We start from the raw sequence: 23,698 nt of genomic DNA on the forward strand, positions 1-23,698 counted from the left end.
TGATCTCTTACCGACCCAGGTTGGATCGTGCCTAATGGAAATTGATCACAGCCAATCCTAAAAGGATGCATGCTAAGTGATTCTGTTCCTATAGCACTCTCGGAATAACAAAGTTCTAGGGATGGGGGCCAGACTGATGATTGCCAGGCATTGGGAGTCGAGGGAGGGGGATGTGTGAGGCTGGAAAGGGTCATAGGAGGGCTCCTTATGACTGTGGGAGCATGCACACTCAGCCACGCCTGCACACACACGCGCGTGCGCATGTGCCTATGAAACCAGTGAGATCTGGGGAGCTCTACGGACCCTCAGTGACCATCCCCCGGTCTTCCTAGCATGCCGCACTTGTGGAAGGTGTTCCCGTAGGGGGAAGGAGGCAAAGGAGGCAAAGGGACCTTTTTTTTTTTTTTTGTAACTTTCTATGAATTTATATTGATTTCAAAATTAAAAAAAAAAAAATGACTGGAAGTCTGGGAGTGATGAGTCTTATTATTGACTCACGTGAAACTAAGGGTGGGATCCAGGAAACAAAACCTCTCTTTCTTGCTTGGTGGTAAAGCTGCCAGAGAGGGCTGCCAGAGAGCCATGCGGTTCTGAGCTTGTAAACTTTTCCATCTGTATGTGATGACTTGATTTGTAAATACAGTCAGAGAGTGAAAGGATTTTGCAATGTGTAAAGGTGGTTGTGTGGAGATACCGACTTGTGACACGGACCCTGGACACCAGCATCCTGTGTCGGGGGCATGGGCCGTGGGCGGCCGCACACAGTGTCTCTTTGTCAGAACCAAACAGAGAGAACACTCGTGTGCTTTCCAGTTAGTTCCTCAGCCTCCTTCTCACTCAGTGTCCAGCCACCCTGGGAAGGTCTTCCAAGAAGCCAAGGGGGTATGGCACAACAACAGTGGAATTATTATTATTTTTTTTTAAGATTTTATTTATTTATTTGACAGACAGAGATCACAAGTAGGCAGAAAGGCAGGCAGAGAGAGAGGGGGAAGCAGGCTCCCCTGCCGAGCAGAGAGCCCGATGTGGGGCTCAATCCCAGGACCCTGAGATCATGACCTGAGCTGAAGGCAGAGGCTTTAACCCACTGAGCCACCCAGGCGCCCCCAGTGGAATTATTATATGACCCTTAAGGGCATAGGTAGGAGCACTTTGAACAACCAAAGGGATTTGTCCATTTAAAATACCATCCTGGGGCACCTGGGTGGCTCAGTGGGTTAAGCCACTGCCTTCGGCTCAGGTCGTGATCCCACGGTCCTGGGATCGAGCCCCGCATCGGGCTCTCTGCTCAGCAGGGAGCCTGCTTCCTCCTCTCCCTCTCTGCCTGCCTCTCTGCCTGCTTGTCATCTCTCTCTGTCAAATAAATAAATAAATAATCTTTAAAAAAAAAAAATAATAAAAAAAAATAAAATAAAATAAAATACCATCCCTGTTACTATTTATGGCCTCTCTGACCCAGATAGGTTGGAGCCTTTATGATTTTCCCTGTCTTTGACCCATAAAGTCACTAACTGGGGTTTTCCTCTTGGCAGTTAACAACAGCAAAGTGAGGACGCCCTCGAAGCTGTGTTCGGCCCTGACTCTTTCCGGTCTTGTGGAAGTGAAAGAGGTATGTTGGTATATGAGGTCATACAATCCATCATTCAGTCACTAGTTTTTTCTCCCATCTTTAAATATCTTCCACATTTATCCACCTCAGCATGTTGGCCCTCACTCTTCTTAACCATCTCACAATATCAAGAGCTGTGGAGGGGCTGGGACTCCTGCGACCATTCGGTAGCTGTTGGACACAGAGGTGGCACTCCTCCATTTTTTTCCTCCCTTAGCGTCTGCTCCCTTTTCCCAAGAAGACATTTCCATCCCTCTGTGGTTTCTTTTCTTTCGTTTCTGCTGTGTTCCTGGTGGGTCTGCTTCTCTGCCGGAGGCTGTGGTCCTCACCAGCATGTCCGACTCACCTGTGTATTCATAACCGCTACAGCCCGCGGAATGACCGGCATGGTGCCGTGTTCCTCACAGACAGCAATTGGTAAACACTTTAAAACTTTCCAGAGGGTTGGCTCAAACTAAGCACATAGACAAAATGACACTCCACGGTGCAGAGCCCTGAGAAACCGAACATGAGGCATGAGGCGACATCTGTCATCTCCCGCTGCTATACGCTTACCAACACCGAAACGAGTATTTGATGCCCCTGTGGGTGGACACAGTCCCTCATCATTTTGTGGAGAGAGTGTGGCCTTATCCTTTTGATGTCTTGAATTCCAGCTGCAGCGGGAGTCCCTGAGCTCTGAAGAGATACAGTCTGTCCGAGAACACCTGGATTACCAAAGCGACAGCCTGCTCTCTGTGCGGATGACGGGCAAAAAACCCAACTTTGAAGTGGGTTCTTCTAGTCAACTGAAGCTTTCTCTTGCCAAGAAGACTTCTCCTCCAGGTAAGACTGGCCCAGGGGCGTTGTTGTGTCCGGGTGGGCCTAGAAGGTCATCTTCTACGTTGAACCTGAGATCTAGATAGAGGCGATGATGTCCCCAGAGTATCAATCTTTCCTTCATTTCTGTCATTTCCAAAGGGAAGAGTATTTAATGTTCTGTTGTCCCGGGCATATTCAGATCCAGATGTGAAATAATGCATAGTTGTTACCTCGCTCAGCCCTTCTGTGCCAGAAGACACTGAGCCCCCCAGATTCTAGAGGCCTGAGCCACATGGTTTAGCTGACAACATCTTGCCACACCCCAGAATGACGACAGTCGTCCTCAGGAGACCTCACAGTGGCAGTCGTGGTTGATAAGAGTGACTTGCTCCTCTTCCTTTATGTCCTTTCTGTGCTAGTCAAGTCAGCTTTTCTTACTGTGAGGAGCTAAAGCCGCTTGTAAAAATATTTCTTCTCAGAAAGTTGCACCCGCCCTTTGCCACCCCCGCCCCTCATCACCTCATCCCTGTTTCACGATGCCTGAATTGAGAGAAATTGTCCCAGCTTTGAGGTACATGAAAATTTGCAGGTACAGTCACACTATTCTGCCTTGACTGGCCAGCCGCAGTCTTTTAAGAAATACGCCGGAATCCCAGCCTTTGGATTCGTGGTTCCGGAATGGGCAGGAAGGCATCAGAGGAGCAGTTTGCCTTGGGGACAGTCTGAGCCTCCACTTGCAACAGTGGTTTTCATGGCTGTGCTCACCCCCACGGTCCAGCTGAGGGCCTGCCTACACTAACTCCAGGCTCAGCTCCCAGGGCCTTCTCTGCACAGACAGGGTCGGGAGGGCTGAGGCTTGTGTCTGCCTCTGGTTTGCGTCACACCGCCACCCCCCGGCTCTGGAGCTGGCTTTCTCATATGTGACAGGTTCCTGGGAGGCAAAAGCTTTGGCACACTTCCCCGCTTAATCTTCAATCTCTTGCAGTAGGTCTAGTGAGGACGACCAGCCCCAGGTTCTAGGGACAGAAACCAAGATGAGGACAGAGCAATGTGGAGTAAAGTCAGGCACATCAGACAGACCCCTCCTCTGTGTGGCTCTGTGGAAGTGGCCCAAATGTCAGAGCCGGTTTCCTCATCTATAAAATCGGGACAGCACATACCCACCTTCAAAGGGTCTTAGCAGGACTGACTCACACAGCGCGTATGAGATCTTTACCTTAGTGTCTCCGAGGAGCAGGTGCTTAGCAGATCTTGGCATTGGTCACCACACAGTGACTGGCTGCAGACCACAACTTCTCCAAGCGGCACAACCGGGCCTCAGACCCAAGCCCCCTGACTCCCAGTCCTGTGTGCTCTCCAGTCTTAGGAGAGAGCACACACGTGGGCCTGTGTTTGGTTTCTGCTCTTTTGATGGACTCTTTTTCTTTTCTTGGTCTGACTCAGCAAAGCCTCCCATGGACCCTGCTGCGGCCAAGCTCTGGACCCTGTCAGCCAATGACATGGAGGACGAGAGTGTGGTGAGTCAGCCTGCGGTCCATGGACTGCTTTCCATGTGGCCTCGCTCTGGGGCAGCCTCTCTGGACACAGAGGGGTAAAGCCCAGCCTGCGGCTCAGCCTGTGGCTGGCAGTTTTGATTGAGAAGGAAACTCTATATTGGTGGCATTTTAAGAGCCTTTTTTGGCATCTCTTTTCCACAGATTTTCTTGTTCTCACTTCATGTGATATGTTAAAGATTCTGGTGGGTGTGTGTAAAGCTGAAAAGAGTCTGTCAGCTAAAGTATGTCATTGGTTCCTTGGTCTGGGCAAGTCACTGCACACTCATTGTCTTAAGAGCCATGCTTGTCCGTCTTTGATCAATACTGTCTGTTAAAAAGTTCTTCATTTCTGCAACTGTTGAAGTTACAGTGATAGCAAAACGGGTTATAGTTCATGTCCTTGAGGAATTTACAGATGAACTGTCCACACGTTTATCAAAGAATTGTACAAATGTATATGTCATTATTTGCCTTCTTCTCTGGAATTCTATAGAAAATATTTTATTACTTTTTTCATGTGACAGCACTTCATATATGCAAATAAATATAACACCTTTTTGTTCTTCCTGCTCCCTCCACACACACACACACACACACACACACACACTCACTCACTCTCTCTCTCTCCCCACATCATAAATTACTTCCCAGTCCCCTACAACCTAGTGCATCTTCTGGGGACACAGTCAAGTTCCCCGTGGTGGTCGGCTTGAACGTGGTGATCAGCCCAGAGTAGGTCAGTGGATGCCCTCTTTATACGGGCTGGAGAAACCTGCTACCACAGCCCTTTATCCGGCCTTCGGGCAGCAGAGACTGTGACCGTGTCCCTCACTTCTTCAAACACTCTCTAGGATCTCATTGACTCTGATGAGCTGCTGGATCCAGAAGATTTTAAGAAGCCCGACCCAGCTTCCCTGCAGGCTCCTTCGTGTGGAGAAGGGAAGAAGAGGAGAGCCTGCAAGAACTGGTAAGTGTTCGCAGAAGCAGAGTCTGCCGGGCTGCCTCTGGTGCCTCCTGAGTCTCAAGGAATCATAATCCTTGACTATTATTGCAATATTTATTTTATCATGAAATGCGTACTGATGACCCAGGTTAAGAATCAGAAACATGGGGCGCCTGGGTGGCTCAGTGGGTTAAGCCGCTGCCTTCGGCTCAGGTCATGATCTCAGGGTTCTGGGATCGAGTCCCGCATCAGGCTCTCTGCTCAGCGGGGAGCCTGCTTCCTCCTCTCTCTCTCTCTCTGCCTGCCTCTCTGCCTACTTGTGATCTCTGTCTGTCAAATAAATAAATAAAATCTTTAAAAAAAAAAAAAAAAAAGAATCAGAAACATGACTGGTATTGGGGCTCCTGGGTGGCTCAGCGGGTTAAAGCCTCTGCCTTTGGCTCAGGTCATGATCCCAGGGTCCTGGGATTGAGTCCCGTATTGGGCTCTCTGCTCTGCGGGGAGCCTGTTTTCTCCTCTCTCTCTGCCTGCTTCTCTGCCTACTTGTGATCTCTGTCTGTCAAAGACAGAAAGAAAGAAACATGACTGGTATCTTAGAAGTCCCCTCTCCATGCTTCCTCAGCGGCGTCTTGCTCCCTCCCCCTACAAAGGTTACCATCCTTGCAAGTTCATGTTCATCGTTCTTGGCTTATTGGATAGTTTCCCACCTAGTGTGAAGCTCCAAAAGATATATTCTTGAGTGGTGAAGAACAGGGTAGGAGGCCCAAACCTGGTGAGGCAAGGAAGAGTCGGTACTCTCCGTCTGTGAAGGCGCCCAGTGATGATCTGGGCTGAGCTCTTCGAGGATCTCCCAGAGTCCCTTCCGGGAAAGTCAGTAGGGAGCGTCGTGGGAGGGCTCTGGGATACCGAGGGCATGCGCAGAGGGAACACCCGGCAGGGCTGCAGTGTGACGCGGTGACCTGGTGGCCAGCGGAAGTATGGTCAGAGGGCGGGGACTCCTCGGGCTGTTTGGCCCTAAGCTGCCATAGCCCGAGTCTCCTCCTTGGAGCAGGGCAGAACACCATGTCCTCAGCAGATCAGCAGGGCGGGCAGGGACGGGAAAGCGGAGGGTAGGCAGCACGTGGTCCAGATAAGCCAGGGGCAGGGTCTGGGCTGGCTCTCCTGTGCTCGGGGACAAAGAATGATGTGGTGGCGGCTTGGTGTGTGACCTTGGCAGCCGTCAGGCCGGCCATCTACTGGGCCCCTGCTCTAGCACTCTCCTATGCCTCCGTCCACAGCAGAGCTGACATCAGGGGGTCTGTCCCACTGTGCCCCTCAGGGCTCTCCCCTTTCTGTCCTGTGTTAGCTTTTCTGGCTGTTGTAGCACCTGCTGCTTTCTTGGTTTTCTCTCTCACTTTGGTGGACTCCATTCTCCAGGAATGCTTTAGAAAGGCTACTTGAGAGGCAAGTTTTGTTTTTTTTAGGTTTTCAGACTGTGTGTGGCTAATCTCTTTTTTCTGTTCTCATAAAGGATTGGACATTTCGATATAGACATTTGAATATAGAAATTAGGTTGGAAATAATTTCCTTACATGATTTTGAAGACATTTCCTGTCTTTTTTTCCAGTGATTGTGACAAAGGTATCTGAGACCATTCTGTCTGTTGATTCTTTCTGTAAGACCTCTTGTTCCATTTCAGAAGTTTAAATTTTTTTTTTTTTTTTTTTTTTAGATTTTATTTATTTATTTGACAGAGAGATCACAAGCAGACAGAGAGGCAGGCAGAGAGAGAGAGAGGAGGAAGCAGGCTCCCTGCTGAGCAGAGAGCCCGATGTGGGGCTCGATCCCAGGACCCTGAGATCATGACCCGAGCCGAAGGCAGCGGCTTAACCCACTGAGCCACCCAGGCGCCCCCATTTCAGAAGTTTATAGAATCTTCTTTATCCCTGGTATCATTTTGTAGTATGTCTCGAATAAGGGTCTGCTCACATCTTTTGCACTAGCCATTCGGTGCGGCTTTTCAGTCTAGAAGTCATGTTCACAGGCCTGGGAAACATTCTTTAATTTATATGTGAGGTTTGTCTTCTCGATTTCCTTTCTCTGTCTGTGGCCTGTGCCGCAGACACTGGGCCCCTGTAATTGGCCCTGTCATTTTATTTTCTTCCACATTTTCTTTATGCTCTACTTTTGGGGAAATTTCTGCGGGTTTATCCTTCAAAATTTCTGTTGAGTTATTTTATTTCTACTGTTTTTGATTTCCATGATTCTTTTTTTTTTTTAAGATTTTATTTATTTATTTGACTGAGATCACAAGTAGGCAGAGAGAGAGAGAGGGAAGCAGGCTCCCCGCTGAGCAGAGAGCCTGATGCGGGGCTCGATCCCAGGACCCTGAGATCATGACCTGAGCCGAAGGCAGCGGCTTACCCCACTGAGCCACCCAGGCGCCCCTCCATGATTCTTCGTTTTGTTTTTAGCATAGCGTCCTTTTTTTTTTTTTTTTTTTAAAGATTTTTGTTTATTTATTTGACAGACAGAGATCACAAGTAGGCAGGGAGAAGAAGGGAAGCAGGCTCTCTGCTTGGCAGAGATCCTGATGCGGGGTTCGATCCCAGGACCCTGGGATCATGACCTGAGCCAAAGGCAGAGGCTTTAACCTGCTGAGCCACCCAGGTACCCCATAGTGTTCTTTTTTAAATTTTGCAGGTGTGATCTCTTTTCCCTTGAGGTTTGTGATAGTTCTTTGGAGGTTTTTCCCCTCCCTGCATTTTCTCTGTTTCTTTCAACTTGCTCTTTTCTTTTCAAGATTTTATTGATTTGAGAGAGAGGGAGGAGAGCAAGCAAGCAAGAGAGTGCAAGAGCTTGGGGGAGTGGGGAGAGGGGCAGAGGGAGAAGCAGACTCCCCACTGAGCAGGGAGCCCAATATGGGACTCGATCCCAGGACCCCGGGGTTATGACCTGAGCCAGAGGCAGACACTTAACTGACTAAGCCACCCTGGCGCCCCTAACTTGCTTTCTCTCTTTTAGGAGACCTTCCACCTCCCAGGAAGCTCCGTTGTCTCCATGATTAAGAGGGGAGGACAGAAAGCTGGGAGCCCTGAGCTTAGCGCTGGGATTTGCTGACTGTGCTTTAGCGAAGGGAGCCTGAATGGGCCTGTGGGGAACACCACAAAGTCAGCATCTTTGGGTCTTTGCCTTTGGCATGGTTAGATGTTTCAGAGAAGGGTCTTTCTGGTGCCCCCTGTTCCTCTGGAGGTTTCGGGGTGTGATGTGGGTTGAGAGTCGGCCTCCTGTTTGACCGGGGCTACCTCCCCACCTGCTCGGAGTTCACCTCCCCTCAGTTAGAGCCACAGTCCCCAGTGCCACATTGCTGTTGTCTCTTTTCCTGTGGTCCCTGTCTTTGCGGGGTTAGGTCTTTCTTGAAGTTTTGGTGGGACCTCGAGGGCAAGGAGAGTAGACGCTGCTTTCAGTCTGTCCTCTTAACCTGGAAACCTCAGTGCTTGGTGTTTTTGCATTCATTCTATGGATAGAAAGAGCAGTGAACAGTTTACTGCTGGTGTGTGGGTTTGCCGAGTCATTGGCGTTTTTTTTAAGTGTGAAAGTTGCCAGCATTCACAAATCAAGCGATTTCAAGTAAAAATCCAAATTGTTTTCTGTCCTTTGCTTTGGAAAATGTGGTAACACGGGGTCTGCTTCCCCCTCCACAGCATTAATGAGCTGAAGCTGGGTAGCGGCCAGCCTGTGTAGACAGGGCACCTCCCCTCCAGGTCTCCCGTGGCCCACCATTCTGCCTCCCTGAATAGCTTCAGGCACTTCCCTTGTCCGCCCAACCCCCCGTGGGTGTTTGTGAGCTCAGATGCCCTGGTATAGTAAAAAGAGAGACGTTTCTGAGCGAGTTTGGGCTCTGTCAAGGACTTGGAGCCCCCGGGGGTGGCCCGTCTCACTCACAAGCTCCTGATTTTCCCCCAGCACCTGTGGCCTTGCGGAAGAACTGGAGAAAGAGAAGTCAAGGGAACAGGCGAGCTCCCAGCCCAAGTCGGCCTGTGGAAATGTAAGTATCCGGATCCTTACTTAGGACTCACGAGACCTCACTGGTATTGGTCCTCATCCGAAGCCAGCACAGCCTAACTCCCGTTCCCAGTTACTGCCCGCATATTTTAATAACGGGCAGATTTCTGACACCGTGTATGCAGGAGAGCGCTCCCCCCGCCCTAGGGGGGTAGCATGCTCATGCCCATAGGGGAGGCTCCTGTTCTTCCCAGCTCATAGTGGCCTGATGCCATTCAGCCATTTGGCTGAGCTCAGCTGTGATGGAAACACAGCCTCCCAAGGAACTTCTCTAGACCACTGTTTCTCGTAAAACCAGAGCCCTGCAAACCTCTTTGTATTTGGGTTTCAGATGGACCCCCATCTGCGCCCAGCCATTTCCACCAGCTGACCATAGGCATGTTACAAACTTAGGGGTCCCTTTCCTGCCCTTGTATCTGGGATGCGCGGACACGGAGCTTCCCCGTGTGTGTGATCATCTCTTCTCTCAACAGTGCTACCTGGGCGATGCTTTCCGCTGCGCCAGCTGCCCCTACCTCGGGATGCCGGCCTTCAAACCCGGCGAGCAGGTGCTCCTGAGCAACAGCAACCTGAGTGACGCGTAGGAGGGAGCCGGCGTCCTCCGGCCAAACCCCGTCCCTCCAGTCCCGCCGGCGTGCTTCTCCCACCCCCTCTGCACTCGCTCGCTCTCTGCTTAGAATCCATTTGCAGGGGGCGTGCTTGGTCAACAGAGCAGAGAGGGCCCTGGGGTGCGGCGGTGTGCGGTGCTGCTGTCTGGCAGAAGACCTAAGTATAATGGGGCCTGCTTACTCCGAGCGGAGGGACTGTTTCTCCACCTCGTGTTAGGGCACGCTCTCCCGACATCACTATGCTGACCTGTCGCTCGGAGCCCAGACACCCTGGAGTGGTCACGCTCTGGGACAAAGAGGGCCCCCGCCCCACTTCAAAGCTCAACCACAGTGCCACGAGCTGTCTTCCAGAGGTGGTGATCTCCTCAACATGCAGTTGGTGGTGACGGGAGTCACGTGTCTCATGGCCTCAGGGCACCAAAGGACTCACCCATTGGTTGCTGTGATCATACTCCGTGTCCCTCTGTCCCTTCCCCACCTCACCCCTGTTTTACTGTATTATATCCGTCTTGTGGTTTCTGTTCATCTACAGTTATTAAAGTTGTGTACTTCACGTACATTGTGGCAAGGGGTGTGTGTGTGTGTGTGTGTGTGTGTGTGAAAGCCCACCAGCAGGGGCCAGGATAAGCAAAAGCAGACTTAGAGAATCAAGCCAAGTTTCAAGGACAAATACCAATGAGCATTCACTTCCACTTATTGGTAAAATATACCAGTCCTGGTCTTTCTTTTTTTTAAGTCATCTTTATGCCCGATGTGGGGCTCAAGCTCAGGACCCTGAGATCGAGAGACACATGTTCTACTGACTGAGCCAGCCAGCGCCCCCCACCCCCGCCCCCGCCCATCCTGGTCTCTTAAATCCATACAAACTCTCCAACTATTTGGCGAGGTCAGTTTCAGTCTGTGTGAGTGAGAAACAAAGAGAATGAGAGGTCTCCTGGTCAGAGAGATTTATTGTTTCAGGTTTCTGTCCTGCTTTCCTTTAAATCCTTATCACCCTGGTCTCTTAAGTAGATGAAGAGAGGCCCTGACCCTAAAGTTAGGACTGGCCCCACTGGGGTGACACCAAGTCTCTTCAACAAAGGAAGTTTTGTGGTCCAAGCTGTGGTCAGATGGCTGTGTCAGACATCACACATACACACCAACCCCTTGTGTCATCCCCAGCCCCTAAGTGAGACGATGTGAGCACGACAGGACATCACTGCTGGGACTGGGTTACATCGTATGGCAAAAGTAAAAGGATTTGGCAGATGTAATTCAAGTCCCTAATGGGCTTCAGTTCAAAGGGAGCTTACCCTGAGTGGGCTGCCCTAATCAGGTGATCCTTTAAAAGAACCAGAGAACCAAGAGTTTCTCCTGCTGGTCTAAAGCTACCATGTGGAGAAAAGGTCCTAGAGGGGCCCCTGGAGCTGAAAGCAGCCCCTGTCAGCCAGCCAGGAGAAGGGGCCCTCAGCCCTGCAGCTGGGAAGACCCTGGGCAGGAGCCCAGCCTCATTACGTCTGGAGTCCTGAGCCACAGAATCTTCAAAGGTAAATGTGTATGGTTTTAAGTCCCTAGATCTGTGGTAATCTGTGATGCCACGAGAGCAAACAAATTCAGCCCCAGACTACATTTCACATTTACAGATACTTAGAACCAGTATTTACTGAGAATGGCTGGGATGCTGTTCGTGGCCTCCGTTGCAGTCACCAAGTGAAGGACAAAAATCTCTAACTTTCAGGTTGAGCACAGGAGATTCTGAACCAAAGAGCTTCTTGGGTTGGGTATAACAGAGCCTGGGGCAGCTGCCACCGGCCCTTGCTGACCTGATTCTTGGTCTGCCTTCCTGTCGTTGCTGTTAAGGCTGACATTAGGTCCTGTCCGCTACACTTGGCATAGTTAGCGGTCCCTTGTTGGCAGCTGCTGGGCCACCCCCAGCAAGGCTCAGAGTTGGGCCAGCAGGCTGGAGAGAGGCCTTGCCAATCAGCGGCACACACCTGTCCTCGGAGCCCGGCACAGCCAGCAGACACCGGCGGGGATCGCTAGTCACACCTTGTGACTTTGGAAGATAGCACTTCTGAAGGAGGTTTTAGAGCCAAAAACAGACTCCAATATCACTGACTGCAACCTCGGTTTCCATCTGAGAACACTGGGTGGGACAGAAAGTGACCTGCCACCAGCCCAGAACCTTTAAAGCTGCAGGTGCCTGATGCCTCTGGGCGTTCTGGGTCAGTCATGAGTCTTGAGATGGTGCTGGGAAATCTTTTTTTTTTTTTTTGTAAATACTGTAAGGTCTTTTGCTTAGAACTTCCCTTTCTCCCTGAAGCCACTCTAAAGCACAAAGAGAGAAGGACAGTGGAGCAAACCACACCTTTCTTGGTTGTCACGGGCTTCCAGCGCCCTGGGAGAGAGTGGGGCTGAAGGAAGAATCCCACAGAGAAGCCATGAGCAGGAAGCAAGATTCTGTGAGCAGGAAGCACGGGCTGTTGGGCAGGAGAAGAGGGGTTTTGCTTTGTGACCATCCTACAGGCACCCATCTGTTGTGTGGGGAGGAAGGAGGGTGCTACACACGGAACCCTTACCAAGAATCCGTGAAGGTGTGCCCAGTTGAGGCCATTGGTTTGGACAGTTATGCCCTAGCGTGTCAGTTTCAACTCCGCTTGTAGCTTAGCATCCCTTGGGTGGCTTCAAAAAACCAACAAAACACCTATGTTTGGGACCCCTCCTTGCCAAAGACCAAACAAGTCAATCTTTTCAAATCGGGCTAAGGGTGTCAGCGTCTTTGCAAAGCTTTCCCAGGTACTCATTTCTAAAATGCCTCCAGGATTGAGAATCCCTGCCCTAGAGAAGTTGTTTTCCGCACGCGCCAGAAGACAAGCTCTAAAGTGGTTAAAGCGGCACTAACTGTAACAGCAAGAACCTGGAAATGGTCCAAATGGCCTTTAACAAGAGGACGGATGAACGAGTCATGTCATCGCATGGTGGAAAGTGGCGTGCTGTGGCCATGCATGTCAGCGTGGAGGGTCTCCCACGACAGCCACAAGAGCAAGTCATGGGAGAGCGTGTGTACACAGTTTCACCCCTCCCACAGAGCACAAGGCTTGAAAACACACAAGATGCATCAATGAGAGGGATGTATATTATACATACTGTTTACACACACACATATGTGACAAACAAGAGGAAATCAAGGAGAATGATACAATTCAGCCACATTATTGTCTCTGGAAGTTGATGGGAAGATGACATTCTATAAAGAGAGGAAATGGGGCTTCTTTTTTTTTTTTTTTTAGATTTTTTCTTTATCTGACAGAGATCACAAGTAGGCAGAGAGGCAGGCAGAGAGAGAGGAGGAAGCAGGCTCCCTGCAGCGCAGAGAGCCTGATGTGGGGCTCGATCCCAGGACCCTGGGATCATGACCTGAGCCGAAGGCAGAGGCTTAACCCACTGAGCCACCCAGATGCCCTGGAAATGGGGCTTCTAAGCAGAAGGAAGTTTCTGTTTATTGAGCTGGCTGGTAATTATTCTATTATCGGTTTATATACCTTACATATATATTACCTACTTTTGTATTTATAAGAAATTTCATTAAAAAAAAAAAAAAAAAAACTAGGAAGGGGTGCCTGGGTGGCTCAGTTAGTTAGTTGACCCACTTGGTTTCGGCTCAAGTCATGATCTCAGGGTTGAACCGCTGATCGAGCCCCACATCAGGCTCTGAGCTGGGCCTGGAGTTTGCTTAAGATTCTCTCTCTCTGTGCCCCTCCCCCCACCTCTCTCTAGAAAACAAACAAACAAAAAACCCAAAACAAAAACAAAAAACTAGGAAAACCCACACATAAAACCCTGGGGTTTAAGGAAAATGCCTGCCAGCCCAGAACACAGTCCTGCACCTCTCTAATGCAAACCTCCAGGAAATATTTGGCACAGTTAAAATCCCTTTCAAACCAACGCTAACCTTAATCACAAAGCAGATGAATATTATCTGTGACCAAAAGAACTTGCTGCAGGTCACACATGGATGGAATTCAGTGCAGACACAAGAGCACAAGGTGATGACTGACAAGGCTTAAAGAGGGAGGATTCCTGCGGCAGAGCCCTGAAATGTCAGAGCTCAGGCAAGACTCAAAGAAACATAAAACCACGGAGGGGAAGCAGCGGTGGGGAAGAGCGCTAGGAAGAATGGAGAGCGCTAAAAACAGGGTCAGTGAGGACAGGAGTAAGAGAATTAACCAAAACGAAATGGACATGGAGAGAGAAGGATGGGAGACAAGAATAAGTCACAGAAGGTAAAAGAAACACAGTATCTCAGAATCACCTCATGAAAGAGACAATTCCTAAAAGTTTCCAGAAAGCAAGAGTAGATCTCTATGTTGAAGGCAAAAGTGGTACAGAATGTTCAAGTCTAAAAATAATGGCTTTCTGGGGTGCCTGGACGGCTCAGTCAGTGGAGCTGCGGACACTTGATTTTGGCTCAGGTCCTGATTTTAGGGTCCTGAGATCGAGCCCCACCCAACAGGCTCCATGCTCAGCAGGGAGTCTGCCAGATTCTCTCTCCCTCTCTCTTCTCTCTCTCTTTCTCTGCCCCTCCCCCTACTAGTGCTCACGCACAATCAACCAATCAATCAAAATCTTTTTTTAAAAAGTACGTTTTCTTAGCTGTGGTGCTTGGACCTGTGCAGGCCGAGTCCCCTTACCTCTGAAACAAGGTGACACTCTCCGTAAATAAGTGTAGTGAGGATTTTTGTGGTCTCGAAAAGTTGCTGGCTTGTGCTGTGTTACCTTCTCAGTTCCCTCCCTCTGTCCTGGCTTCCATAGCTGTCCCGTCACAGTGACAGACCTGGAGGGCACTGGGGGCGCGCGATGGGGACAGCGCAGCTCTCTCTCCTCTCGCTGGACAGCGAGCTACGGACGCAAGGCTCCGCTGGGCCCGTGGCGGCCTCACTTCCAGGTGGTGCAGGTGTGGACGGAGCGCAGCTCACACCGCCTACCGGCTGCTCCCATGAAATCCACACCTGCCGCACCCCAACAACCAGGAAGCTGCAGGAGGCTCTGCAGGGCTCCAAGGCGCTAAGCCCCTCCCTCCCTTTCCCACTTCTCCCCTGTTGACCATCACTTAAACATTTTTTCCTTGTACATCACTGCAGTTTTCTTTTTTCCTTTTTTTTTTTATTTGTTTATTTGACAGAGATCACAAGTAGGCAGAAAGGCAGGCAGAGAGAGAGAGGAGGAAGCAGGCTTCCCGCCGAGCAGAGAGCCCGATGTGGGGCTCGAGCCTGATGTGGGGCTCCATCCCAGGACCCTGGGATCATGACCTGAGCCAAAGGCAGAAGCTTAACCCACTGAGCCACCCAGGCGCCGCTACAATTTTCCAAAATAGCGTTAGATATACTGGGATACAGGTGGATTCATTGTTTTCATTAAGGTAACTCTACTCTTTAATACATGAAGGGTTACAGCTGCGTTATGCCTTTCCTTCCCTTCTCCTCCCTCCCCAGAGGGGTTTTATCTCCTGAAGTTGATGCCCAGCCCACCCTCGCCTCTTCTATAGTGTTTCTCTGCAGAAAAGAGCTTATGTGATGCTTGTCCCCCCCCCCTTTTTTTTTCTGAGGTCAAATTGATATAACACAAAATGAGCCATTTTAATGGGAACAATAGTACGTCAGCAATGTTGTGCAACTCTCACTTTTGTCTAGTTCCAAAAGTTTCCATCACCCCCAAAGGCGGCCCTGAACCTGTCCAGGAGCTGGGCTTTCTCCCTCACCTCCCCCAGCATCACGCAATGCCCATCTGCAGTCTGTCCCTGGAGACTTGCCTATTCTGGGTGTTTGGTATGAAGGGAAGCATACAGTGTGTGACCTTCTGTGTGTGGCTTCTCTCCGTGTATTTTCAAAGTTCATCCACCTGTAACATGTGTCGGTACTCACTCCTTTCTGTGGCTGAATAATATTCCATTGTACGCAAGAGCCACTATGTATCCATTCATCCCCCGGTGGACATTGGGGCTACTTCCATCCTGGCTTCCATCTTGGCTGCTATGATCACGGGCGTGTGTGCACTGAGCATGCCTCCCCCGCTTTTTTAAAAATTTATTTATTTGACACAGAGAGAAGCCATAAGTAGGCAGAGCAGTAAGCAGAAAGAGAGGGAAGCAGGCTCCCTGCTGAGCAGAGAGCCCGATGCAGGGCTTGATCCCAGGACCCTGAGGTCATGACCTGAGCTGAAGGCAGAGGCTTAACCCACTGGGCCACCCAGGCACCCCATCCCCTGCTTTTCTTTAATGACTAAAAAGTTTTACTATGGAACTATGAAACACTTCAGTCTAAGGGGGGAGGGATGAGCAAGGGCTAACACCTAATAAATCAGGGAAACCTATTAGTTACATAAGTGAGAGACAAGTAATTAAAATTAGTCTTGATCAATAGGCAGGTTTTATAAATCAATAAAAGTCAGTTCAATTAGGAGGAAACTGCAGGTTTTCTCAGACTCTGATCCCCTGCAGGCAATGTGGGAGCAGAAAAGCAGCAAACTGAGCCCTCATTCTCTTGACAGGGCACATCCTCAAGCTGCTCAGAGAAGGATCCAATTTATCATTTTAGGGAGATACGGGCCCACGAAGGTGGAGTGATTGTGCCAAGACCCCACAGCCAGTCAGGGGCAGAGCAGATACAGGGCAAGTCCCTGACCCCCATGTTAAAATGTACCTGTGGGGTTTTAGTTTATGGAAGGGACATTGACAGAGAGGTCAGTGCTAGTCTGACTGCTGACATTTCCCAAGAGAAGGGGCCGTGGGCCATCGCTGAGGGCAGAGGAAAAGGGAGAAGAAAGCAGAGAGGCCAAAGCTTTTATTGGGGTCCCCATGGGAAAAGGGTCTGGGGAGCGGGGGGCAGGAGAAGCTCCTGAGGGTTAGCTAGTGTGAATAATTCCGAAAGGCTTTGGGCAGGGGGCTATCCCTAGTGGTCTGGTCCCCGCCACGGATGATCTGGGGCAGGGGACAGAGTGGTCTGTGGTGTGAGCTATAGAAAGGGGGCATTTAGATCAATGAGCTCCAGATTGGTTGGAGAGTTTGTCGTGTGACTTTTGCGTGCCTTCCAAAGCTGGAACGCAGGGGAGGTGTAACTAGCTTCGGCCATGACTTCGGGCCTGTGATGACTGGAGGCCAAACAGGGAAATACGGAATCTAAGGAGACACAGAGAGAGGAGCCTCTCTCCTGGCGTGGTGCTCCAGTCGCTGGCCACGGCGTGGCTGGAACGCGGGGCACTGTAGGTCCCAGCAGCGTTTTTGATTCTTCGTCTTCATCCAGATAACCCTGGGCAGAGCGTTGGTAGTGCCTGTACCTCTGCTCTCCCAGGAGAAGGGCTGGCCAGCTGCAGACACCCTCACCCGGGCCCGTCGGAAGTGGGTAACCCAGTCCCTGGGACCGCCCCGAGGAGGCTGGAGGGCCTTGGCGCTCAGGCACCTCCCGCTCTAGCTTTATGGGGGCGCCCTCTGGTGGCCAAGCGCAGAGCAATTCAGTGCGTGGCCACTTAGAGGCCAAGCTTGAAGCCCTTAATCAAGGTGTCGGTTCCTCCAGGATTTTCTCCGTTCGTGCTCCTCGTGGAGTTCAGCCCGGGGCTGGTTGATCAAGATGTGTAAATCGCATGCCCACTATGCACACCCCCCCCCTTATAAATAAGTCATGTACTGACTTGCCTGACCCAAATACCAGTGCCCGTGAGCTCCCTGGCGCGACCAACATGCAGTAAGTATAGTAAAGGGGGCAGTGTGGTAGAGGTGAGGCTGAGGCCGGAGGCGGTACCTGGCAGAGGGTCAGTGCAACCAAGCTGAACCCCGAAGGGGGACTGGATTTCAGTCGAAAAGGGGGACGCCCCTTCCAGGTGGAAGGGACAATGTGATGCCAGCGCCCCCACTGTTCTCTGTTCTCTGGTCACTGCTCCGTCCTCTTTTGTGTCAGTCAGGGGAGTCCCCAAGTCACCGTTCCTTCAGATGGCTCCTTTTCAGAGGGACATGGTGGCTGATCCCATCTCCTGCATCTTGTCCCCTCCCCCAGCCTGATGTTAAATATCCTCACAGTTCCCCACGAACCTCCACTCCTCTGAGCTTACAGATGGGCGTCTGAGGAAGGATTTCACTCAAAGAGGTTATGCTTCTTTTAAAATGCTATGCACATGGATGAAATGCGTGTCCTCTTGAGTGTCTTTAAGCTCCAAACTGCAAGGGTGAGGGATCTGGGCCCCCGCCCTTGTTCTCTTTTGCTGTCACAGGGGCTCCGTCTTGCTTCCCTCTATTTGGAAATCATCTTCCCTCCCATCCCCACCCCGCCCCCACACAGTGGATCCAGAACTCAGACCCCCGCTGCCAGCAGGATTCTGTGTCCAAGGCAGTTGTTGGAGGGATGCGCCTCGGGTTCAGAGCCAGGGCAGAGCCCAGCTGCGATCCAGGAGGCCCTGGGGTCACAGAGAAGCCAGTTCATTATCATCAGCCTCATTATTATTGTTGTTTGTCCTGTTTTATTCCTGCTTCTACTGTAAGTGAGCTTGGGTCTGTCATCTGGCCTGTAATAAGATGACTGGCCACAAGGGGGCAACAGGAGGCAAAACTTTACCTGAAAATCACTCCTAATTGCAGCTTTCCCAGACCATGAATTACAGAATCCTAGGAAGAGAAGGATCCCACCCCCCCACCCCCCTCACCCCCCCGCACCGTTGTCCCTAGACTGTGTCCCAGAAAAAGAAGCCACAAGGCCATGGCTGGCCAGAAGAATGAGATAGAACTAGAATCCAAAAACCCTGCTTCCCCCCACACCCAGCACACTATGGCTCAGGCCCTGAGGGGGGCCTTGCTCAGAGGGGTCTGGGAGGAGGGAGTCGGTAAAACCTCCGTCCCCCATCTGTCTTAGGACTTAGGCTGTGGGGTGCTCAGGGTGGTTCATGGAGCTCCCGTCTAACGGAGGAGCTAGGACTGACATACCTACACAGCAATCATCTGGGAAAACAACCCCATCACAGCGGGCTGCCCTACAGTCCCTAAGAGCAGGAGGAATCAGAGCAGGAGAGGCAGCCGGATGGGCAGCTTCTTGGGGAAGGCCTCCTGGAGGCTGGGCTCATCCCACAGACACCCTCACCTCCCCGGCCGGGGCCTCTCTCACCAGGACCTTCTCTTGCCCCTCACATGTGCTCTGCAGTGGCCATGCACCCCTCTCAGCCTCAGTTTCCCTTTCTGGCCTGGACAGCACATGACAGGACCAGATGTTCTTCCACTGTGACAGGCTGGGTGGGCAGAACACGCTGACCCAGACTAAGGTATGAAGAGAGAGACTTTATTTTTTTTGTAATTTTAAAAAGATGATGTTTATTTACTTGAGAGAGTGAACATGAGCAGAGGGAAGAGGCCGAGGGAGAGGGAGAAGCAGGCTCCCCACTGAGCAGGGAGCTCAATATGGAGCTCAATCCCAAGACCCTGGGATTATGACCAGAGCCGAAGGCAGATGCTTAACCAATTGAGCTACCCAGGTCCTCACAAAAAGAGAGACTTGAATCTGGGCTATTTCTGCTATGATTCCAGTCTAGAAAAGGAGGCAGGGGTCCCCTTTGTCCGTGTAGGGCCTCCCCTGGACTCAGAAAGCTTGGGGCTGGAGTAGTGAACACTGAAGCTGGAGGTCTCCAAATAGTCCCAGCAGAAATCAGGATTGCTGGAGCCCAGGGTTGTGCATGCGTTTTAAATATCTGACTGCCTTCTTCACCCTGGTGTCCTTGGGGTCCGAACAGATGGGCTTGTCCTGGACACTTATAAGCCTACACGAAAGGGAGAGGGAGAAAGTCGTCAGTGGGTGTCAGGGCAAGAAGGACTCCCACAGCTCTGGGATCACTCCCACAGCCCTTGCTCTGCAGCGACCAGGCCCCCAAGGCCCCCAAGAGAAGCAAGAAGTTGCCTGAAGTCACACAGCACCTCAGTGACAGATCTGGGACATCACGTTTGTCGGCAGTGACGCTTGACTCCCAAGGCTCCCTCCCGGGGAGCCAGGACATTCTGCTTCTCACTTCAGCTGGCTCACTCCCACAGAAAGCCTAGGAACTAGGGGTGCCCAGGAGGCGCCCGGCTCAGATCCAAGCCGTGGGAAGTGACCACAGTGGCCTCTGAGGACCAGTGTGCCAGGGGGCTGCCCTGTCTCTCGGGGCTTCTGGTTCCCCATCAGAGAAGAGGTCAACCTCACAGCCCGGGGCCTTTCGGGTCTCATAGGGTGGGGTGCAGGAACCGCCAGGAGGAGCAGGGCTGGGGTGGGAAGGGGGCCATGAAGGCCCCACTCTCTCCTCTCCCCAGTGCCCCTTCTGTAGCCCTAGGGGCTGCCTTCTCCCAGACTCCTAGGAGCAAAGATGGTGGGGGAGGGGAAGGGGGCTGGCACACTTACACGATGGCTTCCTTGGGACACTCCCTTGAGGTCCTGTACCAGCTTTTGAGCCTTCTGAGAGGAATGGCTCCTTTGAAGTACTCTAGGCAGCACTCCCGGCCCACGTTGGTCCCTCGTGCTATGGAGAAAGGAGGCAGGAGTAGGTACGTATGTGAGTGTGTGTGTGTGTGTGTGTGTGTGTGTGTGTGTGTACATGTGTGTATGGACACATTTGTGTGTGTGAGGTCTCTCTGTGTGCTCTGGGGGGCCCTGAGTGTGTGTACATGTGTGCACGCATGTCTCTGTGTGTGTTTGGGGGAGCCGTGCGTGTATACTGGTGTGCGTGTAGGCGCGGCTGTGTGTGTCTGCATGTGTGTGCCTCTGTGTGTGCACACACTCAAATGCCAGCTGGGGAACCACCCAAAAATGTCCTCTGGACCAGGCTCTGGGCTGAGCCTCTGCCTGCAGGAGCTCGTTCAGCCCTCACGGTGCACCCAGAGACAGGCTCCGCCACTACTGTATTTCACCGATGACTACACCGGAGCCCTGGGCGCGAGGACCCTTTCCTGGGCCTCAGCTTCCTTATCTTGCACAAGAAAAAAGTATCCAGCACTGGCAAATAGGCCAGCTGGTGATGTGTGGCTTTAATCAATGCCACAGCTGGAGTGTTTTCTAAGAAGCCCCCAGCTGTCCTCCGGCCATCCCCCAGGGTATAACTAACTGGGCTGGACTAATTCAGAGAGCTACCCCGACCTGCGTTTTGCAGAAGTGAGAGCCACAGGTGAAGGCTGGGGAGCCGTGGCTGAGCGGGGCGCTAGCCAGCTGTGTTCCCACATCAGCTACCTTTCTCTTCCAGCTGCGGATAGACATCCCTCTATTCACGTGCTCCGGGAACCAGCGCTCCTGCCATCATGCTGATGCCCTCGGTGTCAAGAAAGACCCGGGAGCAAAACAGACGCTAACCAGTGCTTCCGAGAATAGGTCATTTTCCACTATCAAAACCCAACCAAGGTCATTGCCTCTCAGTCACTGCAGAGAGAGAAGGGCCAGCACTTTGCTCCTCACTGAGCCAATCCCAAGCTCTGGGGTGGCATCTTCCCCACACACCCCTCCTCCTCATCCTCATGCCTCCCTCAAAATCCTACTGCTGCCAGCCTCCCCCATCCCTAGAGGAATCACCGGGCTGTCCCTAATGCATAAACAACGGTCATTGTGGCCGTGATCTTGGTGCCCTGCCCCCTCCTGTCCCAGACCACGTCTCCTTGGCTCTCACCTGCATGTAGGACCTGCAGAGAAGCCCCCAGGAGGAGCGTGAGCAGGAGCAGCATCTTCAAGGGGGTCATGGTGCTGTGAGCCCAGGAGAGGACCTGTGAGTGCGGGTCCTTCTGCTCAGGGGGAGGTGAGGACGGCCGCCAAGCATGGAGGTGACCTATTTAACCTCTTTGGGGATCTGCTCCACCTCCTGCCGCCTCCCCCATACATCCTTCCCTACACCCGTGGAGTCTGAAGATTTTGAGATGATTCAGCACAAGTCCAGTCCTGGAATGTTTGTGGCTTTCCAGAGAATGGGCACTCCGTTGGGGACAGAGGTGGGGTGTGTGTGTCCGGGGGCCATGACAGTGACACACTTCTCCTTTCACAGGGACATTTCTTAGTTCCTCTATTAGCGGAACAGAAGAGCCTCCCCTACAAGGGGTTAAGCCTCTGCCCTGAGGCCGGTGAGCCTCCTTCATGCACCATGTCCTGTACGGGTGTGGGGGGTGGCAGACAGGCGGGTGGGAGCCAGTGGGGCTGCCTAGCCTGGGCCTGGAACGGGCTCCTGGGCTCCTGGCAGGCCTCCTGGGTTTGGGGGTGTCCGCAGCCTGCATAGGCATGGGGGCATCTTCCCGGGGGTACCCCAGCTCCACTCATTCTGAGAAAGGCTTGAGGCCCAGACGACTTCCGCTGTGGGTGCTTCCCCAAGCTGGGCCCTGAACCACAGGAGACCAGAGCCTGGCAGGTTTTAATCATCATTTAGTCCAAATTGGCCCCCTGTAGATTGGGAAGCCTAGCTCCCCAACATGGGGTCCCTCACCCCGGGCTGTAGAACAGAAGGCAAGAATCTGCGAGGGCCCAGTCTTCCATGGACACGTAGCCAGGTTCCAGCGTGAGCCCTGAACAGACTTTCCATGCACCAAGGGCCACAGCATCCCTGCCTCAGGCCCCTCCCCAGCCACCAGAGAAAACGGCCAACAGTCTGCTTCGGGTTCCCCTGGGCCAAGTGGCAGGAGCCCCTTCCTGGGAGGAGTGTCCTGGGCCCACTTCCAGGTGGCAGCATCTCAGCAGGGTGACCCCAGGCCCCACTCTGCTCTGTCCCCGAGTGACCAAGGAGATCAGACGACACCCGGGCCCACACCATGGGACACACGTGTTCCCCTCCCCACAGCCGGCTCTGTGTCAGCCTGACACACCACTGTGGCATCTTATTAGCAGGGATGATAATGGCAGCAGGTGCTGTCTGTGGAAACCCAACCCACGGAGGGGGAGGGGTGGTGCTCTCTGCCACCTTGCCAGTCCTCGCAGGGCATCTGGGAGAAGAAGCTATGCATTGGACAGGGACGCTGGAGGGCAAGACCAGTGCTCCTCCTGCTCCCCTCGCCCCCACCCCAGGGCCACCTTGGCAGGCTGGTGCCACTTTGCATCCTGGTCGGGGAGGGGGAGGCACACCTGGTCCATGGCAGGGTGTCTCCTGAGCAGGGTCCTCTGTTATCACCTTGTTGTGTGACTTTGGGCAGCTCACAGACCCTCTCTGGGCCTCACATCATCACCCATCAAGGGACGTCTGGACCGTCCCAGAGGCCCCACCAAAACAGCCAATCCGAGCCAACTGGGGTCCTCTCAGTGGATCTCACACCAGCTTTCCTCCGCTTCTCAGGGTCACATCACCCACTCCTCAAGCCACCACCCGAGGGGTTCTTTGTCCCCAGCTTGTCTGGCTGGGCCCTTCTTCCTGTCTCTGGAACAGGCTGTAATTTGCACATGCAGCAGGAGTCCTCCTGCCTGTCGTCATCTTTGGCACCAGCTTCCTGCACGAGGTGGGGACAACCTCCAACCCAGAGGCTCACTGATCAGGCTCCATCCTGCAAAGTCAGAGGATGCCGCTTTGACCTGGAGAAGAGTCTGGGCTCGGAGGAAATGTAAACACCCTGAGGTGCTTGGGGAGGGCCTGGTCCTGGGAGAGGCAGAGGTGGTCTCTGCCGATGCTGGCCCTCATGGGTGGAGTGTCTTCTGACCCTCTCATCCTCACGCCCTCCGCCCGGTGGCTTCTCCACCGGCCACAGGGGTCACGGAATGCTCTCCTGTGTTGGACAAGAGGGGACTGTAAGGATGATGATAAGCAACTTTACTAACAGCCAGACTGTCCAGCCCCTACCGCTGGGGAAAGTCCCTGATGGGGGTTTGAGTCCCCCTTGTTCTGCTGCAGACTTAGAACTTTTCTCCAGAAGGACCCAAATTCCCCTGTCCCTTCTAGGGAATTGGTTGTGACAGCAAGAGCAGAAGGTTCTGGACTAGCTCTGGGCTGGTGCGTGTTGCCTGGCAAGGGAGGGAACAGAGGAGCAAACATGCTGTGCCCAGGGCTGTGGTGGGACAGGAACAGGGCCCAACCCCAACATAGGAATTTGCACATTAGATAAAGGGCTGTCAGACCTAGAGCAGGGAGAGAGGGTCCTTCTGGCTGAGAGACCTTGGAAGGCTTCCTGGAGGCAGTGGTCAGTGAACGGGTCCTTGTGACTGGAAGGATTCACACCAAGAGAAGG

The 23,698-nt window shown here is 52.4% G+C and overlaps 2 protein-coding genes across 2 annotated transcripts in view; one reads left to right on the forward strand and one right to left on the reverse strand.

The window, feature by feature from the left end:
- The window catches only part of CIAPIN1 (cytokine induced apoptosis inhibitor 1), a 16,365-nt gene extending 6,268 nt beyond the window's left edge, over nt 1-10,097 (forward strand). Inside the window, exons 4-9 of the mRNA XM_082712478.1 lie at nt 1,533-1,609; nt 2,266-2,434; nt 3,854-3,927; nt 4,797-4,912; nt 8,834-8,915; nt 9,406-10,097. Coding sequence (XP_082568604.1) covers nt 1,533-1,609; nt 2,266-2,434; nt 3,854-3,927; nt 4,797-4,912; nt 8,834-8,915; nt 9,406-9,516 — 629 coding nt within the window. The 3' untranslated portion in view covers nt 9,517-10,097. The remainder of the gene's footprint in view (nt 1-1,532; nt 1,610-2,265; nt 2,435-3,853; nt 3,928-4,796; nt 4,913-8,833; nt 8,916-9,405) is intronic.
- An 8,735-nt stretch (nt 10,098-18,832) lies between these two features.
- Nucleotides 18,833-21,356, reverse strand: CCL17 (C-C motif chemokine ligand 17). The gene is made up of 3 exons (XM_082712488.1): nt 21,175-21,356; nt 19,923-20,040; nt 18,833-19,308 (listed from the first exon to the last, which is right to left on the reverse strand). Exons 1-3 carry the CDS (start codon nt 21,242-21,244, stop codon nt 19,197-19,199), a joined length of 300 nt encoding a protein of 99 aa, XP_082568614.1. The 5' UTR covers nt 21,245-21,356; the 3' UTR covers nt 18,833-19,196.
- Nucleotides 21,357-23,698: the final 2,342 nt, after the last annotated feature.

The sequence above is a fragment of the Mustela nivalis genome (genome assembly GCF_964662115.1).
Source record: "Mustela nivalis genome assembly, chromosome: 18".
NCBI classification, from domain to species: domain Eukaryota; kingdom Metazoa; phylum Chordata; class Mammalia; order Carnivora; family Mustelidae; genus Mustela; species Mustela nivalis.